At 44.1% G+C, this 22,760-nt stretch overlaps 2 protein-coding genes across 4 annotated transcripts in view; both read right to left on the bottom strand.

The window, feature by feature from the left end:
- LOC116524610 (disintegrin and metalloproteinase domain-containing protein 1a-like) overlaps positions 1–1,545 on the bottom strand; it is a 3,386-nt gene extending 1,841 nt beyond the window's left edge. Inside the window, exon 1 of the mRNA XM_032239894.1 lies at positions 1–1,545. This exon is cut by the window's left edge and continues 1,841 nt beyond it. Within this exon, the coding sequence (XP_032095785.1) occupies positions 1–644 (644 nt within the window). The 5' untranslated portion in view covers positions 645–1,545.
- A 5,136-nt stretch (positions 1,546–6,681) lies between these two features.
- Positions 6,682–22,760, bottom strand: part of MAPKAPK5 (MAPK activated protein kinase 5) — a 37,711-nt gene continuing 21,632 nt past the window's right edge. For 2 of the 3 annotated variants that reach the window (XM_032239883.1, XM_032239886.1), the window contains 7 exons: positions 19,277–19,357; positions 16,367–16,554; positions 14,055–14,175; positions 10,688–10,818; positions 10,290–10,411; positions 9,157–9,261; positions 6,685–7,125 (listed from right to left, as the gene is read on the bottom strand). In XM_032239883.1, coding sequence (XP_032095774.1) covers positions 7,031–7,125; positions 9,157–9,261; positions 10,290–10,411; positions 10,688–10,818; positions 14,055–14,175; positions 16,367–16,554; positions 19,277–19,357 — 843 coding nt within the window. In that variant the 3' untranslated portion in view covers positions 6,685–7,030. Of the gene's footprint in view, positions 7,126–9,156; positions 9,262–10,289; positions 10,412–10,687; positions 10,819–14,054; positions 14,176–16,366; positions 16,555–19,276; positions 19,358–22,760 lie in introns of all 3 variants that reach the window. The other variant, XM_032239885.1, reaches the window with a different exon arrangement.

Genomic DNA, 22,760 nt, shown 5'->3' with positions numbered 1-22,760 from the left:
CCCACATGGCTATCTGTGGGAGTGACACCGCAGGACTCTCGCGCTTGATGTGCCATGGTATATAACACATGTTCAAACCGTCTTGAAGACTCCATGGGCTCAATGCTGTAAGATTTTTCCTCCTTGATCAAGATGCCCCTGAGACCCTCACAGGTGTTGACAGAAACAAAAGAACCTGACACTCCTTCTATGTAGCCTTCATAGTGGCAGTCATGGGACATGAAAGGTGATTCTTGCCCCAGGATGCCATTGTGGTAAGTGTAGACTGGAAAGTTATTCACAAAATGGCTTCTCTTCACCTTCAGGTGAACCAGGTGCTTCTGGCCTTCCATAAATAACAAGTAAGACAGTCCTTCTACTGGGCTGTCTCCTCCCTGGACTGTCAGCCTCTTTGGAATAATTATTTCATAGAAAGTATAATAGACTGATCCCAGGTGACAGTATATGCTTGGTACAAAAATCACCAAAAGCATCAAAATCTCTAACCTGATACATGAAGGTCCTTGTACTAGACCCAGCCTCAAGTTCCACTTCTGTGGAGCCCAAGTCTGAAACTTTATCTTAGCCTCTTCCAGGGCCACTTGGTTTTTCCATAGAGAAAGCAGGATGTTGGCAAAGTCTTTTAATACTGCCCCCAGTGACATGGCCCAAATAAATCAGTTAATGATTCTGGACCTACGTCCATCAGCAGAGCTCTCCCTCTCACAGACCGTTGGCAGCCCTGGTGTTAGTCTCAGATGTACACTGGCTCCATTATTGGCCGTTCTTGCCCAACTCTTCAGTGTTGCAGAACTTCAGCTGCGTTTCTCTTCCTGCTCTCTCCTGGCCTTCGGTAGCTTCTTTAGTATGTCTCCCTTCCAACAGCCACAAGTTTAATCTTCCTTACTTATGTTCCTTTTTCCTTCATGGAGAGATATTCCAAGTAGAAGGCCTGTACTAACCCAGCCAGTACTGTAACTCAGGCAAATTGTTCTTTATCCTTAGCTCAGGCCACACGACTCGATATCCGTTAATCTGTTCATTCTTTGAAACCCAACATTCTGGCAGGGGGTCGGGGGAAGGGGACAGGGCTTCTCTGGGGATCTCTGAAAAGGACAAAGTTCTTTGTGGCCCACTACCCCTTTCCCTCATTTCTGCAGTTTTCAGGGTACTGTTTCTCAGTTCAACTCTCCTTTGTCAGTGTCTGGCTTTTTTTCTTTAATTCAAGAAAATCTGTATGTGGACGTCCAAGTTTTCCTTCATTATCGTTGGTTCATAACGAATGAGTTTAGATATTTTATATCTGCATAGAAACATAGTCTTCTCTGCCAAATTTTCCTAATGCACAGATATATTACGTGTTAAGTAAAATGGGCTCAGTTTCACCACAGGAGTACATAAAGGATCAGGATCAAAGTTCAGTTCCTCCAACTGCCCCAACATAAAAACAAACTGTGGGGTCAAAACAAACTGACTAACCAGGTGTCCAGTTAACATTTCAAGAAAATAAAACTGGTCCGGTGCGGCGGCTCATGCCTGTGATCCCAGCACTTTGGGAGTCCGAGGCAGGCGTATCACCTGAGTTTGGGAGTTTGAGACCAGCCTAACCAACATGTAGAAAGCCTGTCTCTGCTAAAAATACAAAATTAGCTGAGTGTGGTGATACACGCCTGAATTCCACCTACTCAGGAGGCTGAGGCAGGAGAATTGCATGAACCCGGGAGGTGGAGGTTACAGTGAACCAAGATTGTGCCATTGCACTTCGGCCTGGGCAACAAAGAGTGAAACTCCATCTCAAATTAGAAAAAGGAAAGAAGAGAAAACTGGGCTATGTAAGAACTTTAAAAATATTTATTTCCTTTGGAACTAAAATTGACCTGTAATGTCTGTGGAAGTCCTTGAATTTGGTTTTGATGTCAGTTTCCTTAGTGTATTTAGCAGTACAAATTTAAAAGGAAAAAAGGCCCTATGCATCCATTCCTTACCCGGTTATTCTGTGCATTCTAGATGAAGAAAAATAAAGCTCTTCATTTTTTATCTTGCATAAATGTAATTTTACCGCAAGTCAGATATTTACATGAGACCTTTCACATATGAGCTATGACTACAGAAAGGAATATAATGGTACTTTAAGATCTTAACAGCATGAGAGCAGATCAATTTATTCACTATTCCTATTAAATATGTAATTCCTAATACAGATAATAAAATGTATCGTTAGCATCTAGCAAGAAAATGTATACTGTTACAAACCCACTAAAAAAATTTACAGCAAGAAAAGTGAAATTATTTCCAGCTGTATTTCTTCTTGTGATTTATGTAAGAGCAAATCTTAAAATTATATTTTGAAAATTATCACAGGTTTTAGGGTGTTTCCCTGTGTCTTAACCAAAATAGGCAGAGTAATTAGATTAAGCCATTTGGTGGGATAAAAGAAGATTCAATAATGGAAGAACAGTCTACTCTTTAAATAATTAAAATGAAATATCCAGTTTTCTAATTCTCAAATTGAAACACATTTTCTTCAATAAATACATGCACATATACATACCCATACACAAGACCTGATTTAAATCTTTTGGCTTTTTTGACCAACAATTACCATTTCTTCAACTCGTTTTTTTCTCTAATGAATACAAGCAACATAAACTCTTTTTAAAGAGTAGTTCCCGCCAGGCATGGTGGTTTGCACCTGTAATCCCAGCTATTCAGAAGGCTGAGGCAGGAGGATTGCTTGAGCCCAGAAGTTTGAGTCCAACCTGGGCAACATAGCAGGATCACATCTATTTATTTATTTATTTAGTTTTTATTTATTTCTCAGATAGAGTCTCTGTTGCCCAGGCTAGACTGCAGTGGCATGATCTCCACTCACTGCAACCTCTGCCTCAGGGTTCAAGTGATTCTCCTGCCTCAGCCTCCTGAGCAGCTGGGATTACTGGCATGCACCATCACACCTGGCTAAGTTTTGTATTTTTGTAGAGGCAGAGTTTCACAATGTTAGCCAAGCCGGTCTTGAACTCCTGACCTCAGGTGAGCCACCCACTTCAGCCTCCCAAAGTGCTGGAATTACACTCATGAGTCACCACGGCCAGCCTTATCTGTTTCAAACAATAAATTCTGACTGGCATTCTTCTATGCTCATACATTAGAGAGATACAAGTTTTACTACATCAAGCCAACTTTTATAACTGTGGTAAAGTCTAAAGGTATTTGATTGATAAGTAATGGCTTTAATTACTACATAATTAGTAAATCATGTAGGCAAACGGGAGTATAACGTGCTGCTTTATAAGAACTGTTTTTACAGTGTTATGTTTCCACAGGTATGGTGTTAGAAAGGCTAAAAAATGCAAGAAAGACACCATTTCACTTCCAGTTATGTGCGGATTTCAAGTAGCAAACATGGTGGTTATGTTAAAGCAGAATTTACTACTGGACTAGGAATATACAAACAAAACTCCCCTCTGAAGACCAAGCCATGCTGAGTATTTCAAGGCACACTGCTGCATTACAACAGCTGGGGTATCCTCTGGCGTGTTCATAAACTTCCGGCTTGGTGCTCATTTGGACATGTCTGGACATAGCACTTACATTGAGGGCCACCTGAATTCAGCTCGAAGTGACTGCAACGTGGGCAACAGATGCTCAGAGTCAAAGGAAGCATCATTTTGTTACCTTTTTCATCACACCTAAAATTCAGCATACATTGAAGGGGGGAAAAGTCATCCTGGGCCTTTTTAGAAGACACCCAAGTCACCAATTTAAGAAGTTACTGATAAACTGGATATGCTAGAAAATTCCTTTAAAGAAAAAGAGTAACAAAGGTAATTACAGACTTTCTCTCCACATGGAATACTGAACCTCTGCCCTAAGATAGGAAAACTACAGTTGTTCTAATATTACACAAGTGTGGAATTTTCCTAACTGTAAGAAGTAATCTGTAAGATTTGCATTTCACTGGAAAACACAATAGGCACTTAATTCAACTCTCAGCCAAGTTTCCTAGTCAGAAAATTTAAAAACATTGTGTTTTTTTCTGTTGCCTCTTAGATTTTGCCATCATGAAAAGTATTCAGGTCAGGCACAGTGGGTCATGCCTGTAATCCCAGCGCTTTCGGAGGCTGAAGCAGATGGATCACAATGTCAGCTATCAGAGACCAGCCTGGCCAATATGGTGAAACCCCATCTCTACTAAAAATACAAAAATTAGCCAGGCATGGTGGTGCACATCTGTAGTCCCAGCTACTCAGGAAGCTGAGGCAGGAGAACTGCACAAACTGGGGAGAGAGAGGTTGCAGTGAGCCAAAATCACGCCACTGCACTCCAGCCTGGGTGACAGAGTGAGACCGTCTCAGGGGAGGTGGCGGGTAAGTATTCAATTCTCCTTATAGGAAATCCATTTATAAGTTATTAGTCGCCTAAGATTAGTGAAACTTATCTCAAAAAATAGCTTTTAATTACAAATTCTCCAAGATAAAAAGGAACCAATGTAATAAGGTAATTCTTAAGACACTGTGTTTTTATTGTTTATCCCCACAGGCAGTCACACACATACAGGGCATACTGGCCAAATGTCATCCTGAAGACTCAGGGTGGAGGAATTAGCACGGTGGAGGAGTTAGAAAAATAAGTCGCTGGTGAGATCAATATATATATATATTTTTTTCTGAGACGGAGTTTCGCACTTGTTACCCAGGCTGGAGTGCAATGGCGTGATCTCGGCTCACCGCAGCCTCCGCCTCCTGGGTTCAAGCAATTCTCCTGCCACAGCCTCCCAAGTAACTGGGACTACAGGCGCACGCCACCATGCCCAGCTAATTTTTGTATTTTTAGTACAGACAGGGTTTCACCATGTTGACCAGGATGGTCTCAATCTCCTGACCTCGTGATCCACCTGCCTCAGCCTCCCAAAGTGCTGGGAAGGCATAAGCCACCGCGCCCAGCTGAGATCAATTTTAATTGAAGAGAATGCAATGAGAAAAAACTGAGTAACAGATGACTAATCCTGTCTCTCTGTCCTGCAAGTTAGAGTGTACCTGCCAGCTTTTCTATGTACCATGAGTACCCACCAAAAACTCTGCTTCACACACACACACACTAGAAAATTGGTTATGGAAACCCATAAGCACAACAGAAAACTGCAAAAGGACCCAGACTTATTTTCAAACAGCTGCTCTCTGAGTCAAAACCATGCTTCCTGAAAATGAAGAGTAATAAGCAAGATAAATGAAGTCCAGAGGATGCCAACACAAAACCAGGCAGACACAGTGAAGAGAAAAAGGGCAGCCTTATGGAAAACAAAACAAAACAAAACTGGGGCCGGGCGGGGTGGCTCACGCCTGTAATCCCAGCACTCTGGGAGGCCGAGACGGGTGGATGACGAGGTCAAGAGATCGAGACCATCCTGGTCAACATGGTGAAACCCCGTCTCTACTAAAAATACAAAAAATTAGCTGGGTATGGTGGCGCACGCCTGTAGTCCCAGCTACTCGGGAGGCTGAGGCAGGAGAATTGCTTGAACCCAGGAGGCGGAGGTTGTGGTGAGCCGAGATCACGCCATTGCACTCCAGCCTGGGTAACAAGAGCGAAACTCTGTCTCAAAAAAAAAAAAACCAAAAAAACTGGATCATCTTACACAATAATCCAATAGGGCTACTTCAATTATATGTATATTTCTCAGACAAATTATTCCAAAAAGAGGACCAGAGGAACAGGGAAAGGAAATAAAGGAAGGCTGCAGGGAAGGGGAAAGGACAAAGCAGGACCTCGTAGAAGGGGAAAGGGAAGCTCCGGTTAAACATACAAAGAATAGGCCAGGCTTGGTGGCTGACGCCTGTAATTCTAGCACTTTGGGAGGCCGAGGTGGATGGATCACAAGGTCAGGACCTCAAGAACCCTCTGGCCAACATGGCGAAACCCCGCCTCTATCAGAAATACCAAAATTAGCCGGGTGTGGTAGCGGGCACCTGTATTCCCAGATACTTGAGAGGCTGAGGTGGGAGATACTCAGGAGGCTGAGGCAGGAGAATCACTTGAATCCTAGAGGCGGAGACTGCAGTAAGCCGAGACTGCGCCACTGCACTCCAGCTTGGGCGACAGGGTGAGGCTCTGTCTGGAACAAACACACAAGAAAACAGATTTATTTTTTGAGACGGAGTCTCGCTCTGTCACCCAGGCTGGAGTGCAGTGGCAAGATCTCAGCTCACTGCAACCTCCGCCTCCTGGGTTCAAGAGATTCTCCCACCTCAGCCTCCCGAGTAGCCGGGACTACAGGAGTGTGCCACCATGCCCAGCTAATTTTGTATTTTTTGTAGAGACGGGGTTTCACCATGTTGGCCAGGCTGGTCTCCATCTCCTGACCTTGTGATCCGCCTGCCTTAGCCTCCTAAAATGCTGGGATTACAGGTATGAGCCACCGTGCCCAACCCTGTCAGATTTAAGAAACACACCAGTACCCTTTTAACAAATATGACAGAAAGGAAATGTTCCTGCTTTTCTCTAGGGAATTAGGGGCAGGAGCAATGAGGGCTCAACTCCCTCTTCTTCCATCATGAGCGCTGGCTCTCCAAGCTCAAGTATGCTTCCCGTGAGTTCCAGCAGGCAGTCTGTAATGACTGATCCACAAAAATGTCTTGACACTAGAGCTAATCTAGCAATGGTGCAGAAAAGAAATACACAGGGCAACTGAAACCAGACTCCACAGTCCTTGTTTCAACTGTTTACTAATCGGAAAGGTCAGTATAGTCAGTCCTTTATCTTCTGCTGGCAAGTGGTTTTTGTATACTTTATTACAAATAAAACAATATTGCTTGACAGCATCATCTGTCATCTCACAAATATATGACTACACAGTCCTAAATAGTATATCGCTAGGAACTGAGCTTTTCTTAAAAACAAACAATAACTATACTAAGTCCTGCACCTTCAATCTATACAGCAACTTTAATAAATGTGGAAATGAAATTATGATTTATTAATTTACATAAAATTACTTTATACATTAAAGAATCATTTTTCAAATTGTTACAAAAAACAAAGTTTGAAGCTGTCATTATTGGGATTCATGGGACGTAGTTTGCTCTTCTATCACCTGCTTCACAATTTCTGCCAGTTTTAGTCGATCTACTTTATCTGTGAATCCACGACCTGAAAGCCAAAAAAGAACCAGGTCACTCCTCAAACTCTCAAAGAAGTGGCAGACTCTTGACAGAGACCAGTAAGGTCCAGCTTACCAATATCAAATTTGCCCTCACCAGTGGAGAAACCACTCCCACCACTGATCAAAAGCAGTTCAGATCCCCTGTTTTTCAGGTAGCAATTGTACAGTTCCACTAACCTGGCAGTAAAAATCCAAAGCTCACCACAACATACAAGCAAACCACAAAGAGAGACAAGATTTTTATACTGCACACAGCTGACAAATGACTCATATCCAGAATATAGAAAGAATTCCTGTACATCTATAAGAAAGATACAACTCAGTGAAAAAAAAAAAATGGGTAAAAGACTTGAATATGTACTTCAACAAAAGAGGAAATCTAACTGGCCCATAAACATTTAAAAAGTACATCAGTGATCAGGGTAATGCAAACTAAAACCACATTGCAATACCAGCTACATACTAACCAGGATAACAAAGATGTTTTAAAGACAATAGAAACAGTTGGTATGGATGTGAAGTAACCAGAACCCCCAAACACTGCTAGTGGGAGTTCATAAATTCATACAACCACTTTGAAAAACTGGTGGTAGTACCCACTAAAGTCAGGCAGATGAAGACCTCCATGAGCCAGCAATTCTAATCCTATACACGTAAGATAGCTGAGCTCATCAAAAGACATATACAAAAGTATTCACCACAGCCCTTTTCTGAATTTCCCAAACCTGGAAATAATGCTGAAGTCCATTCGACAGTAGAATGGAGAAATATAGCACATATTCATAGAATGAGAATGAATGATCTGCTGCTACACAACATGGATGGATCTCATAAATATAATGACTAAAAGAAGTCAGACATAAAAAAACAGACTTGTGTGATTCCATTCACAAAGAATACAAAATCAGGCAAAATTAGGCTATAGTGCTAGAAATCAGGACTGTTATTACTCTTGAATGGAGGGAGGGAGTGACCGGAACAGGACATCTACTACATGATCTAGGTGCTGGTTACAGAGGAGTGTGCACTTTGTGAAAATTCACTGAAGTCCATAATTCGTATGAGATCACTTTTCTAAAATGACATATTTCAAGTTTTTCTTTAAAAAAAAAAATCCCAGGGAAGTGAGTCTCCTCCAAGTATAGGAATGGCCAGGCTAGAACTTTAGATTTCTTATGGCATGTCTAAGAAACAAGTGAGGCAGGCCAAGCACAGTGGCTCATGCCTGTAATCCCAACACATTGGGAGGCCGAAGTGGGTAGATCGCTTGAGGTCAGGAGTTCAAGACCAGCCTGGCCAGAATGGTGAAACCCCGTCTCTACTAAACAAAAATACAAAAACTAGCTGAGCATGGGTGGTGTGCACCTGTAGTCCCAGCTCCTTGGGAGGCTGAGGCAGGAGAATCGCTTGAGCCCAGGAGGTAGAGGTTGCCATGAGCCAAGATTATGCCACTGCACTCCAACCTGGGGGATAGAGTGAAACTCCATCTCAAAAAAAAAAAGTCAGTTCAAGAAATACATCTCTACCTTATTTGCCTGGGGGAAAAAACTTAACCAGCAGTATATCTGGCAAACTTTCTCCTCTTTGGTGAAACAGCTTTTCTCTAAGCTAAGCAGATCAGCAGGGTCAGCATGGTGGACTCGTTGTCACTTTGTCCTCTTTATCCCTTGCAGCACGTGTTGCTCCTTAATGACCTCGTGAACAGTCCTGGTATCTGGGAGTTCTGAAATCTGGGTTTTTTTAACCCAAGTAGTGTGTGATGGGGGCTTTCCAGTGCTGAATCTGCAACACGCAATTCACTTGAACTCTGGAAAATAAGTGAAAGGGCCAGACATCCAGATATGCCTGGCAGTTAATGTAGAGCTAACCCACATTCCACAATGCTCCACTCACTCTCCAGCCAGCCTCACTTCACTTCCAGACAGCGGCAGCTCAGGCCCAGAAGAGATCCTACAACAATGTTCTAAACATAATCACTTGTCTGCATTCCTGGGAAAGGGAGTGATGAAGACTCCTACCATTCCAGCTGAAGCTTTGCAGAGTATCTCTTAGGAGTTTGCATTCCCGGTTATACTTCCAAGCCTCCTGCATTACTTCATTCAGTTTCTCATCTTCATTCTCTCCTATTGGTAAGGATGAAGAGGAAGTTGCATTTTTCCTGCAGCATCATGGGGTTTTAGTGTGAGAGATGGAAGGACGTGATGTCCAACGGGTTGAAAAATAATGACTGAGTTTGCAAAACTTCACCAGACATAGGCTTTACTGCTAGTCCCTATATTATGTAGACCACATCTGGTATTTGGACTCTTTTACTGTGACATCCTCATACAAATCCTCTGATGGCCCCAGAGTCTTATCACCGAGGGATGGGAAACAGGCTATGGTAGACCCTACTGCTGAACAAAAGACACCTGGTCAACCGAAGACCAAAAGTGGTAGAGTGGGCTACCTTCTTTCTCCTAAGCTCATTTCTTACTTTAGAAAGCTAACTGAGGGACACTATATGAGTTGTCTTAAAGCCTAGGGAATCTAGGGAGATAGACAGGTCAACTCAACCATTTTCTGGCCTAATACGTGAAGTACGTCATTCATCTGATGAGAATAGCCCCTCACACCCTGTTGAGTGGAGAGAGAATATAATGAAATAAAGCTTTCACTCCAAAGGACCCACATGTAAGTCACTCTGCCCATGATAAGAGTAGCAGCAGGAGCTGCTTCTCAACTAGGAAGGTGTTCTCATATTTGTGAGCTAATGGCAGCCTTGCACTCTAAAGGCTCTAGAAATACTGAACAGCCTGCAATGAGATTCAGACCCTACCCATACTTTCCATTCTCCATCCCCCAACTTGTGCCCTTGTTATAAAACTAAGAAAACACAAAATTGCATGCTTGCCCTGACACTGCCAATTAAGTCTAAACTAGAAATTTCACAGAAAACCAAAGGAGGGTAGAACTTAACTGCATTTCTGAGCTCCCACTGTTCAATCTTTTTAGTGGGCACAGACCACCTTATATAGTGTACTTTTCTTATAACACAAGATGAAACAACCCAGAATTAAACCATTCCTTTTGCCATGTGCATGCATACACCTCCCCCAACCCTCTCTCCACCCTACCTCCCCCAACACAGAGGATTAGTAAATGGTGTGACCTTTACCAGCCTGGGGGAGAATACACTGAGCAATCACATCTCGGAGTTTTTCCAAGGCAACATTGGAATCCTCAGCTCCATTCTCATGGTCGTGGATATAGACACTGTCCTTTGGCTTGGTGCTTTAAGAGTTTGAGGGAGAGGTAATGACAACGTGAGACCCCAAAAACCAACTCTGGACAGATACTAACTCTAAACATAAGGCAACATATTTCAGAAAAACAATGATAGAGTATGTCCAACTCCTGATACTATTTAAAGAGCTTACCCTCTCCACCCTCTTGAGAGGCCAAAGAAAGGTAGACCCCTGGCCGAGCAAGTTAAATTTCTTAAATTTCAGAACCCAGTACTCAGCCATTCTAGCCATGAAGAAGAATCCAAGAAATAAGCTCAGTTACCCAAGTAACTTCCTCTTCCGCAGAATGGGGTTGTTCACTGAGTGCAGGGGTTTGAGGCTGACTTTCAGATCCTGAATTCTCATATTGGCCAGCTGTTCCGCATGTGCCTGCTGGATTCCTGCAACCACTGCCTGAATGCAAACACTGCCGTCAGTTTTTCATATTCATTGCTGGGCACCTAAAAAGCCAGTCTAAGAAAGTGGAAAGGAAAAGCTCAAGGTACTAAGAAGACAATTTCACACTTATGCTGAAGGAATGTAAATATTTTGATAAGGTGAAGGACTCTTCCCCATGGATCAGCAGGAACCAGGGAACACCAGGCCAACCAAAGGTCACACAACAGCTAGCCTTTCGTCCCTGGTCAGGAGACAGAAATGCAAGTAAGAAATACCAGCAGGACCCCCACTCGCAGCCACTGCTGAGGGGAGGCGTAAAGAGAGGCACATATGGACATCAGCAGAAAGGCTGGCAGGCTGCTGCCCAAGAAGCCTTACAGACGGGACTGATTCACCTAGCCCTGATGGCTCAGAGCCCTGACCATCTCACATGGTGGGCATGGCCAAGCCTGTGGCCACATGATCAAGGCCACAACCAGTCAAGTAATTTATAGTGAGAAATAGCTGTCGTGGAGTCTGGAACTCTTGAAGTTTGTGCTTTTATGAACAGCGTATGCTCTCATTATGGGCAGACCAAATCAGCAGAAGGCTTCATAGGAATATGATCCCATTTTTGTATTTTAAAAGAAGGACAAACTGTGTATATGTGTGTGTATCCCAGAAAATGATCAGAAAGTATACATCAAGCCACAGATTACCTCACCTCTGAGGGTTGAGACTATGACAGGGGAATGAAAGGGAAGTTTTACTTTTTCTTTTAATATCACTCACTATATCATCTGAATTTTCACAACAAAATTTGACAATTTTTCTTTTTTTTTGAGATGGATTCTTGCTCTGTCTCTCAGGGGCTGGAGTGCAGTGGTGCAAACTTGACTCACTACAACCTTTGCCCCCAGGTTCACGCAATTCTCCTGCTTCAACCTCCTGAGTAGCTGGGATTACAGGCATGTGCCACCACGCCCAGCTAATTTTTGTATTTTTAGTAGAGACAGGGTTTCACCATGTTGGCCAGGCTGCTCTCGAATTCTTGACCTCAAGTGATCCACCCATCTCAGTCTCCCAAAGTGCTGGGATTACAGGTACAAGTCACTAAGCCTGGCCAAAATTTGACAACTTTTAAAAGTAGTTACACCTATAGTCCCAGCACTTTGGGAGGCCAAGGCGGACGGGATGCCTGAGATCAGGAATTCGAGACCAGCCTGACCAACCCATCTCTAGTAAAATTACAAAATTAGCCGGGTGTGGTGACACATACCTGTAATCTCAGCTACTCAGGAGGCTGAGGCAGGAGAATGGCTTGAGCCTGGGAGGCGGAGGTTACAGTGAGCCAAGATCATAACCATTATATTCCAGCCTGGGAAACAACAGTAAAACTCCCATCTCAAAAACAACAACAACATGGTGTGCATGACATTAGATCAGGAAAAGCTGGAACTCATTTATGGGCTCTGTATTAGCTATGCCTTTCTGCATCTTCACATCCATTTAATCAATAACGGCCTGGCCAAAGAAGGAAGCAGCTCAAGGTCATGAGCTCAGGCTCCTAGACAGGGCTTGGGTGGAGAGTGTTCTACACTTCCAAAGTTGACCATTCATATCCTGACCACTTTTTTTAAGACAGTCTCATCTGTTGCCCAGGCTGGTGTGCAGTGGTAGATCTAGGCTCACTGCAACCTCTGCCTCCTGGACTCAAGCGATTCTCTTGCCTCAGCCTCCCAAGTAGCTGGGATTACAGGTGCTTGCCACCATGCCCAGCTCATTTTTGTATTTTCAGTAGAGATGAGGTTTCCCCATTTTGGCCAGGCTGGTCTTGAATTCTTGACCTCAAGTGATCCGCCCGCCACAGCCTCCCAAAGTGCTGGGATTACAGGGGAGAGCCACCACACCAGGCTTTATCTCCTCATTTTTAAGATCTTGAGGAGTGCCACACTGTAACCTCTATGTGCTGACAACCAGGATCTAAGTAATCCCTTTGGATTTTACAATAACCAAACCGTTTCTGGACTACAGGAAGACAACCACCTACAAATCAAAGAGAACGCAGAGAACTGTACTTTCCAGTTCTCCTTTTACTTCCATGTTCCAGCTAAACTTAGAAAGAGACTTCTAACACTTCCACCCTACCCCTTCAAGATGTTAACACTCAAGTCTCTGTCATTGCTTTGAGGTCCCAGCCACACTATGGTCCCACCCTATACATCTCATTCGTTTGAATGTTCTTCTGCCACCTCAATCTCTAAACCCTAAGAGACTTCCTCTCACCCAAACCAGCCTCCTTCCTAATTTGTCAATGTTATCACCAGTTATGCCACTCCTGTCCCCTTATATCTAGTCTGTCACCAAAAACTGCAGAAAATTTTTTTGAAAAACATTTAGCCTATTCATTAACCTCTACTTCCCTGCTCCCATAGCCACCCCCAGCTTCTAGATTACTGCAGAAGTATTAGGTTGGCAAGTCTGCAAGTTGCCAAGTCTGACTGGCCATCTCTAAATACCTTCCTAGTGGCAAATCTCAAAAAGCTATCATGACCTCTCAGTTGCATCCCACTAAGACTTAAACCCCTCTGTCCACTTGCAAAGCCTGGCCCTGTCACACCCATCTCATTAACTTCCCATTAGTGAGGCCAAGTTGTTTTTCCCAATGATGTATTTGGATCTCTGTTTTTTGCTTATGTTGTTTACCACACACAGGCATTTACACTGTCTACTCAAATTCTTCAAGGACAGCACATGCCTGAATATGAGAAAGAGCTCAAATGCTGACACATAACAGACAGTTAATACATGTGAGGGGTTCTGTCTTCTCTTTGGGCAAATTACATCCCTTCAAAGATGTGCTCTTTTTCTGAATTCCCACAGCATTCACAGAAAATTTAACATGCAAAGCTCTGATGTTTGAAATGTTCCCTCTGTTTCATGTTTATTGGCCTTGCCTTCCCAGCCAGTCTTGTTTAAAGCCTCAGGGGAAGGGAGGGTATCTTAAACTGCTCTGTGCCCCCAGTCCCTTTGCAGAAATATGGAGGCTATTCCTTTGAGTGCCCCTAAGTGCATATTCACCAGGCCTTGATTTGGTCTTTTACCGAAAGAAGTTCCTTATTTTGGATCCTAACTCTCAGGAAACCAGAGATGTTTCTTTGGGAAGGATCGTGTCCTGTGCACTGTTTTGACTTTAGCCCCTCGCTAAGTCAAGCCCCAGCATTCCTTCCCAACACAGCCTTTTCAGCCAATAAATAAGCATCATTCAAAACCTTGTCCATCATCAGCTGAGCAGAAGGCAGCACATTATCCAGGGCCTCAGTGGAATTGAGCCAGGGGTGGTCCAGCACTCCCTCAATGGTGAGTCTCTCCTCCGGTTTGACCTTCAGGAGCCTGTAGAGAAAATGGCAACAGGGCTGCCACGCACAGTTGCTACTATCAAGAGGCCATAGGGAGTTCTTGGGCCTGCCTCTAAACAGCTCTAGCTGGTTCTGACTTCCCACTGACTTCTGCAAGCCTAGGCTTTCCACCTGCAGAGCACAGCGGGGATTCTAGTCTCCAGCCAATTCCAGGGGTACTGTGGCTTGAGGCAGTCCTTTCTATACTGGAAAAAGTGAGATTAAAATGGTAGAAAAGGGCTTAATCCAGTGGTACTTCTGAGTTCTAGGGTTTAAGACCTTGAATCTCCATAGTGAGATTTCTAGGACAATGGACTCTAACTTCCAAAAGGAATTCCAAGTGCTCTTTTGTCTGATAGTGGCTGCAAAATTAGTTGAAGGGTCATGAGGTTCTGAAAAAGCAGGTTGCTACACTTGATAAAACTCTTAGATAGCACCATATGGCAGGACATGAACCCATTATTCCAAGAGTCTCTGAGATGGGGATGGCATTCCTTCTAAGCCCAGGGTGCTACTTCTGTGCCATCTGCCTTCAGATCATGCTTCTTTCCATCTCATTCATTCCCGCTGATGCGGTTCCTAGCTCATCTCAGCACGTTCCCTCCTTCCAACTCCATCTCCTCTCATTACAAATGTCAGGACAACATGCCTAACTGCTCCTCAGCTTGCCTGCAACCTTCTTCTGGATCATTCTGAACAGAGGGCTTCAGATTATAAAGAAAGGATTATTTGGAAAATCCCAAAACCAAAAAGATAATCAGTGTTGCTCTACAGACAGGAAATGTATTCTACAGAAAACTGGCAAAGAACTACTTCCAGGACATTGAGGTTTTGGTCAAATAGCAGGGAATACAGCAAGGAAACAGCATGTGAGGACAGATGGTGATTTAATCATTGCACCCACTTTCCTAAAATCTTTTACTTGTCTCTTTAGAAAACAGTACCTCTTTATAGCACACAGAACCTGCTCCCAACCCCCCAACCCCCAACCCTCCAATCAACAGGACAAGCTCCCTTCTGAAAGGGAGCATGGAGAAATGGCAGTGCTGTCAGGAGACAGCTCTCAGGTACTGCCCTAAACACGCACCTTCATCCCATCACAGAGGAAGAAACTGACCAACAACGGAGAAACTTCTCAGTGAAGCCCCAGCAGTGGGAAGACGGTTGCAGTGCCTAAGGCCACAGGCAACCAAGCCTCCCACACATGTGGGTGGAAAAACAAACATATTCCAATTTAGGTCTGACATCTTACCTAGCCCTCCAGTTACCAAAGGACTCTGAATGCCAACTCTCCCTCATCTACACACTAGCTGTAATTCTTTTCTATTTTTGTCTTTTTTATTTTTCTTATTTTCACTAGCCGTAATTCTTTATTAAATCTTCCCATCTTAAGATACATCAGAGCAGCCAGGTGTGGCGGCTCATGCCTGTAATCCCAGCACTTTGGGAGGCTGAGGTGGGCAGATCACTTGAGGTCAGTAGTTTGAGACCAGCCTGCCCAACATGGTGAAACCCCGTCTCTACTAAAAATACAAGAATTAGCCGGGCGTGCTGGCGTGTGCCTGTAATCCCAGCCACTTGGGAGACGGAGGCAGCAGAATTACGTGAACCCAGGAGGCAGAGGTTGCAGTAAGCCAAGGTTGACCCACTGCACTCTAGCCTGGGCAACAGAGCAAGATTCCGTCTCAAAAAAAAAAAAAAAAAAAGATATGTCAGAGCAACCAACAGGCCATGGGACGGTAAAGGGTGGGATCCAGGCCTGACAAACCCACATGCCCACAGCATCCAAGGAATGAAAAACCAAATGTGGTGTCATGATCTCAGCACCTAGTTCACTTTCTGGCATCATGTGTCCCAAATGACGTGCCGGCTCACATGCAAGAAGGAGAGCACACCAGGTTTCTAATTTAGGGTCTTGAATTAATGTGCCAAGACTGGCTACAGAGGGACCTGGGTTCACACCCTGGGGACAAAGTCTAGGGATGCAACAGGAAGAAGGAAAGCTTCGTTCGCACCGAGGTGTAGACACTGAGAACAGTCACCTCAGGCTCCAGAGAAATTTCTGTAATATTAAAACGGGAAGGAGCCTGCCTGAGAAACCAACGACTTTTCTCCACCCACATTCTCTTGAGCTCCACCACCTGGAGGCCTCCTCGGCCTCCCTGCCCAGCAGCCCGCAAACTCACTTCCTTACAACGTCTTTGGCCATCTCTGAGATCTGACTCCACTCTTCCTCTGGGAACTCAAAACTGCCTGTCATGATCTTTCTCCGCATATCCTTTGGGATAGTCCGGCTGTGGTGTTTGGAGTAAAAAGGAGGATATCCGCACAGCATCACATAGATAATCACCCCTAGGGACCACAAGTCACAGCTCTGAAAACAAAAAAGAAAATGGTCACTCACAGCAGAAGCAGAGCCCCCAAATAAAGCCTCCATGACAGGCCCAGAAATAACCCCTGCAATATACAGGCTGCTATCACCTAGAGTCACTTAACAGACAAGGAAAGCTGAAGGAAGTCTTAAGAGAACTAGCCTTTCTCTCCATATTTTCAATAAGCTACCAATACTACATACATGCATCCCGTCATACAAAGCCAGCCTGGGATGAAATAAACAGGTACTTTGGTTCTCACTCTTCAGGCCCAAGCATCTATCTGATCCTTGTGTACAGGTATAGGATGCTTTGCCCCAGCCATAAAAGTAATAGATACAAACCAGCTGGCTGTGAAACCTGTATGTAGAAACAAAGCGACTAAGACACAGGTAGGCTCACCTACAATATAGCACAGGCCACTTCGTAAAGGCCCAAAGCAGTTTGATACAGATCATGGAGAGGACTGGAGGGAAGAACAGAAGATCGAAATGCATTCCTTTGACCATGAAGGACTCACTGAGTCCATCTGCAAGCTCTTACACCATTCAGGGGGTAGAAACTGTGGAAAAAAACAAAACTGCTACCAACTACCATGTCTGCAGGTGGTAACGTGACTCCATGGCCTATAATCACTGCATAAAAAAAGGACTCCTATTTCGGTTAAATGCAATTCTATTTGCTTTGAAAACTGGGTCTGCAGAGGCTTCAATTCAAGCCTTTCTTGAACGATGAGATAAAAGAGGTATCTGCCTAAGATGGCAGCCCGGTGAGCCTGCCACTCCCTCACACCACAGCTGTGTGCTGCTCTGAGAAGTGAGCCTGCCACTGGGGCCCCACAACCCCTCACACCACAGCTGTGTGCTACTTTGAGCAAAGGCTGGATAACGGGGCGTCTCAGCTACTCTCACCCATGTTTTCTTTCTTTCCTTTTTTTTCTGAGACAGCATCTCGCTCTGTTGCCAGGCTGGAGTGCAGTGGCGCGATCTTGGCTCACTACAACCTCCTCCTCCCTGGTTCAAGTGATTCTTGTGCCTCAGCCTCCCGAGTAGCTGGGATTACAGGCGCACACCACCATGCCCAGCTAATTTTTTGTATTTTTAGTAGAGACAGGGTTTCACCATGTTGGCCAGGATGGTCTCGAACTCCTGACTTCATGATCTGCCTGTCTTGGCCTCCCCAAGTGCTGGGATTACAGGCGTGAGCCATGGCACCTGGCCTGCCCATGTTTTCACATTATACTAGTAGATATTTGTGGATGACATAACTCATGCTGTAGAACAGAATCACAGTATAAAATTACAGGGGTGGAAAGGGACCTTCAATCCCTCACTTTCCAGAAAGGCAACTAATACTGCAGAGATCATGTCATCTCTCAGGCCTTCTGTCAAGAGTGAAACCAAGTGACCTCAACAATGTCACATAAAGAGTAGTGGAGCCACAGCAAGTGTCCCAGCCTACTGCCTTTTTACCATTCTCAGGCCCTTCTCTGTCATCTATAGCTAGCCTCAAGTCCCCAAGTAGCATCATTTTTTTTCTGATCTACTTACTCAGTGACTCCAGGGCCTGTTTCAAGAGGCCCGAAACCTCTTGTGCTTTAGAATAGACAGGATCAGGTGAGTGCAGTGGTTCATGCCCATAATCCCAGCACTTTGGGAGGCTGAGGCAGGTGGGTCACCTGAGATCAGGAGTTCACGACCAGCCTGGCCAACAGGGCAAAACCCGGTCTCTACTAAAAATACAAAAAATAAGCCGGGCATGGTGGCAGGTGCCTGTAATCCCAGCTACTTTGGAGACTAAGGCAGGAGAATTGTTTGAACTCAGGAGAAGGAAGTGACAGTGAGTAGAGATTGCACCATTGCACTCCTGTCTAGGTGACAAAGCAAGACTCTGTCTCAAGGGAAAAAAAAAAAAAGAAAGAATAGACAGGATCAATGTAAGGGCCACAGGCCAGGCACAGTGGCTCATATCTCTAATCCCAGCACTTTGGGAGGCTGAGGCGGGTGGATCACTTGAGGTCAGGAGTTTTGAGACCAGCTTGGCCAACGTGGAGAAACCCCATCTCTACTAAAAATACAAAAATTAGCCAAGTGTGGTGGCATGAGCCTGTAATCTCAGCTACTTGGGAGGCTGAGGCAGGAGAATCACCTGAGCACAGGAGGCAGAGGTTTCAGTGAGCTGAGAAAATGCCACTGTACTCCAGTTTGGGCAATAGAGCGAGACTCTGTCTCAAAAAAAAAACAACTGTGGGCTACAGATTAAGAACCACAATAGTACCAAGTAACATTTAGGAGCCCTTGCTGTGTGTATCAGATACTGTTCTTTACTGGGTATTTTATGAAGTAAGAAAGAATAGTACCATAAATGACCACAAACTGTTCTCTAACTTGTGTGTCTCAGAAATGGCCTACCCCTCAAAACACAAGCCAACCACATCTTTTCAGTGTGGCCAGTGGATTGTACAGACAGTCAAAAAAATAACCTGATGGGTGATCACAGCTCCTAATTACTGCTGCAAAAGCAAAATGAGTACAAACCTTATTTAGTATTTCAACAAACAAAAACTTGAATTCCAAATACTTTTCTGCAAGTCTGGCTGCTTCCTTGGGGCAGGAAAATCAAGAGGTGAGAATGGAATTGGCCACATTCCCAGAAGGCTACAAACACCTCACTAAAGAGGAGAGGTTGCATCTGCTTAATGAAGAGAAATATCTCTTCCGGTACCTTGTTGTAAGTGTAGGGCGTCGGTGAGGTAGGTATGATGCCAGATTTCTCCTTCTGATGCCTTCTTTGCGCCTCCAGTACCTGTCAAGAGTCAGACCAAAGGGGACCACTTACTGAAAATCACACCACCGATAACCTGCCTTGAGACAGGCTACTATAAGACTGAAGAAGGTAGACAACTGGCAATCAGCCAACAAAAAAAAAAAAAAAAAAAACCTCCACATAAACACTACGCTTCTAAAAACTTTTTTTCTTAAAACCAGTAATTTATCCATCAGCCAAGGAAAGACCCAGGTCAAGTACATAAAGATCAAGTTCCTAGAGAAGATTCCTCTCTTATTCTTGCCCATCAAGTAGTCTGAGAACACTGACTTTTTCCTGGGGGTATCCCTTACACCTGTGCAAAAGCAGATCTGAACTGTCCAGATCAGCTTCAAGGCATCTGTCACAATCAGGGACTACAACAGTCACATCAGTCTAGGTGTTCAGTGCTCCAAGGAGGTAGCCACTGCCACTGTGGGACCATCATCCTGGCCAACTTCTCCAATGTCCCAAGAGGAGGGACTTCAGAGGTGGGCACATTAGCAATCCCACACCCAGACCTACTTGATACCGTCTCGGCCCCTGTGCCCACGAAGCTGCGTGGATGGAAGATACAGCTGCTCCAGCTTAGCTGGGGGTTGCACTGCCACCTTGGGCAACTTTGCAAAGGCCACCTTCAATGCCATCTCTAAGACCTGCAGCTATCTTACCTAACAGAAATTCACTGACCATCTTATAAAAACCTACACCACAGTCTCCACGCAGAGGAGCTGGGCTCCAACTGTGACCACCACATAGAGTTTTTACACAAGAACAACAAAGTGAATGAATTAAACCTGAAAAATAAAACACCATTCACAACAGCAGAAAATATATTAAACATTAAGAATAAATCTCACAACGATGTGAGGGACCTATAAACTGACTATATAATATTGCTGAATAAAATTATGAGGCAAACATCAATGGACTGATACAGCTTGCTTATAGGTCAGAAGGCTCAGTATCACTAAAATCTTAGCACCTCCAAATTGAATGACAGCTCTAAAACAACCCCAGTCAAAACTCCCAGTAGTTTTTTATAGAAATCAACAGCTGACTGTAAAGTTTACATGGAAATGCAAAGAAGTCAGAATAGCAAAAACAACTTTGAAAATGAAGAACAAAAGTAGAGGACCAACACTACTTGATTTCAAGAATTATTAATTTGTATTAACTTATATTATTAATCTGTATTAATTTCTTTTGCGCACACAAAAGAAAAGATGGTAGACATCATTACTCATTAGGGAATTCAAGCTGTAGTAATCAACACAATGAGTTATTGGGGTAAAGACAGAAAGAGAGATCAATGGAACTGAACAACGAGTCCAAAAATAAACTCATACATATATGTTCAATGATTTTTTATGAAGGCTCAAAAGCAATGCTGCAGAGAAAGGACAGCTTCTTCATTAATGGCTGCTTCTGAGGGTGGGGCTTAAAAGATAAAAATTAAAACAGAGCTGGGCGTGGTGGCTCATGCCTGTAATCCCAGCACTATGGGAGGCCAAGGCAGGCCGATCATGAGGTCAAGAGATCCAGACCAGCCTGCCCAACATGGTGAAACCCCATCTCTACTAAAAATACAAAAATTAGCTGGGCGTGGTGGTGCACACCTGTAGTTCCAGCTACTCAGAAGGCTGAGGCAGAAGAAGCACTTGAACCTGGGAGGCAGAGGGTGCAGTAAGCTGAAATCATGCCACTGCATTCCAGCTGGTGACAGAGTGAGACTCCGTCTAAAAAAAAAAAAAATTAGAGCAACAAACTGGGCTCAGTGGCTCATGTCTGTAATCCCAGCACTTAAAGGGGCCAACGTGGGCGGATCACTTGAGGTCAGTAGTTCGAGACCAGCCTACCCAACATGGCGAAACCCCATCTCTACTAAAAATACAAAAAATTAGCAGGGTGTGGTAGTGGGCGTCTGTAATCCCAGCTACTTGGGAGGCTGAGATAGGAGAATCACTTGAACCCGGGAGACAGAGGTTGCAGTGGGCCGAGATCGCACCACTGCACTCCAGCCTAGGCGACAAGAGCAAAACTCCGTCCAAAAAAAAAAAAACAAACGCCGCACTAACTAAAAACAGAACAACAAATTGTGCTCAAACAACTGGATATCCAAATGCTAATAAGTGAACTTGGATACATACCTTATGCATTATATACAAACTGACTCAATATGGATCACAAACCTAAATGTAAAACCTAATACTACATAAAACTTCTAGAAGAAAACATACAAAGACTTTTAACATAGGAAACCAAAAGCACAGGCCCTAAAAAAGTTTTCTGATAAACTGGCATTCATCAAAATTAGAATTTTCTGCTCTTCAAAAAATACTGTTAAAAGAATGAAAAGATATGCCACAGACTGGGAGAAAATCTTTGCAAAGCACAGATATAATAAAAGATTCATATCCATCTCCTGACAGCCTGGAAGAGTTTAAAAAAAAAAAAAAAAGAGACTCAGTCAGATGTGGTGGACCATGCTTGTAATCCCAGCAAGTTAGGAGGCTGAGGCAGGAGGATCACTTGAGCCCAGGAGTTCAAGACCAGCCTGGACAACATGGTGAGGCCCCATCTCTCAAAAAAAAAAAAAAATTTCTTAATTAGCCAGGCGTGGTGGCGTATACCTATGGTCCCAGCTCCTCAGGAGGCTGAGGTAGGAGGATCGCTTGAGCCCAAGAGATTAAGGCTACAGGTGAGTTGTGATTGTGCCACTGCACTCCAGCCTGGATGACAGAGCAAGACCCTGTCTCCAAAAAAAGAAAAATCATATCCAAAACATACAAAGAACTCTGAAATTCAATAAGAAAATAAAGGCCAGGCACGGTGGGCTCATGCCTGTAATTCCAGCACTTTGGGAGGCCGAGGCAGGCAGATCACGAGGTCGAGATCCAGACCATCCTGGTCAACTCGTCTCCACTAAAAATACAAAAATATTAGCTGGGTATTGTGGCACACGCCTGTAGTCCCGGCTACTTGGGAGGCTGAGGCAGGAGAATCGCTTGAACCCAGAAGGCGGAGGTTGCAGTGAGCCAAGATCACACCACTGCACTCCAGCCTGGCGAAAGAGCGAGACTCTAAAAAAAAAAAAAGAAAAGAAAAGAAACAACCCAATTTTGTAAATACAGAAAAGGTCCAAACAGACACTTCCCAAAGAAAATATACAGAAGGCAGCTGCACACAAAAATGTTCACACAAAAGAAAAGATGGTAGACATCATTACTCATTAGGGAATTCAAATTAAATCTATAAAGAGGCCAGGTGTGGTAGCTCATGTCTGTAATTCCAGCACTTTGGGAGGCTGAGGTGGGTGGATCAAGAGGTCAGGAGTTCGAGACCAGCCTGACCAACATGGTGAAACCCCGTCTCTACTAGAAATAAAAAATTAGCCAGATGT

The sequence above is a fragment of the Sapajus apella genome, unplaced genomic scaffold (assembly GCF_009761245.1).
Source record: "Sapajus apella isolate SASKATOON/1434 unplaced genomic scaffold, GSC_monkey_1.0 scaffold2, whole genome shotgun sequence".
NCBI lineage: Eukaryota > Metazoa > Chordata > Mammalia > Primates > Cebidae > Sapajus > Sapajus apella.
The sequence above is the reverse complement of the archived record's forward strand: the minus strand, read 5'-3'. Positions and strand labels throughout refer to the sequence as shown.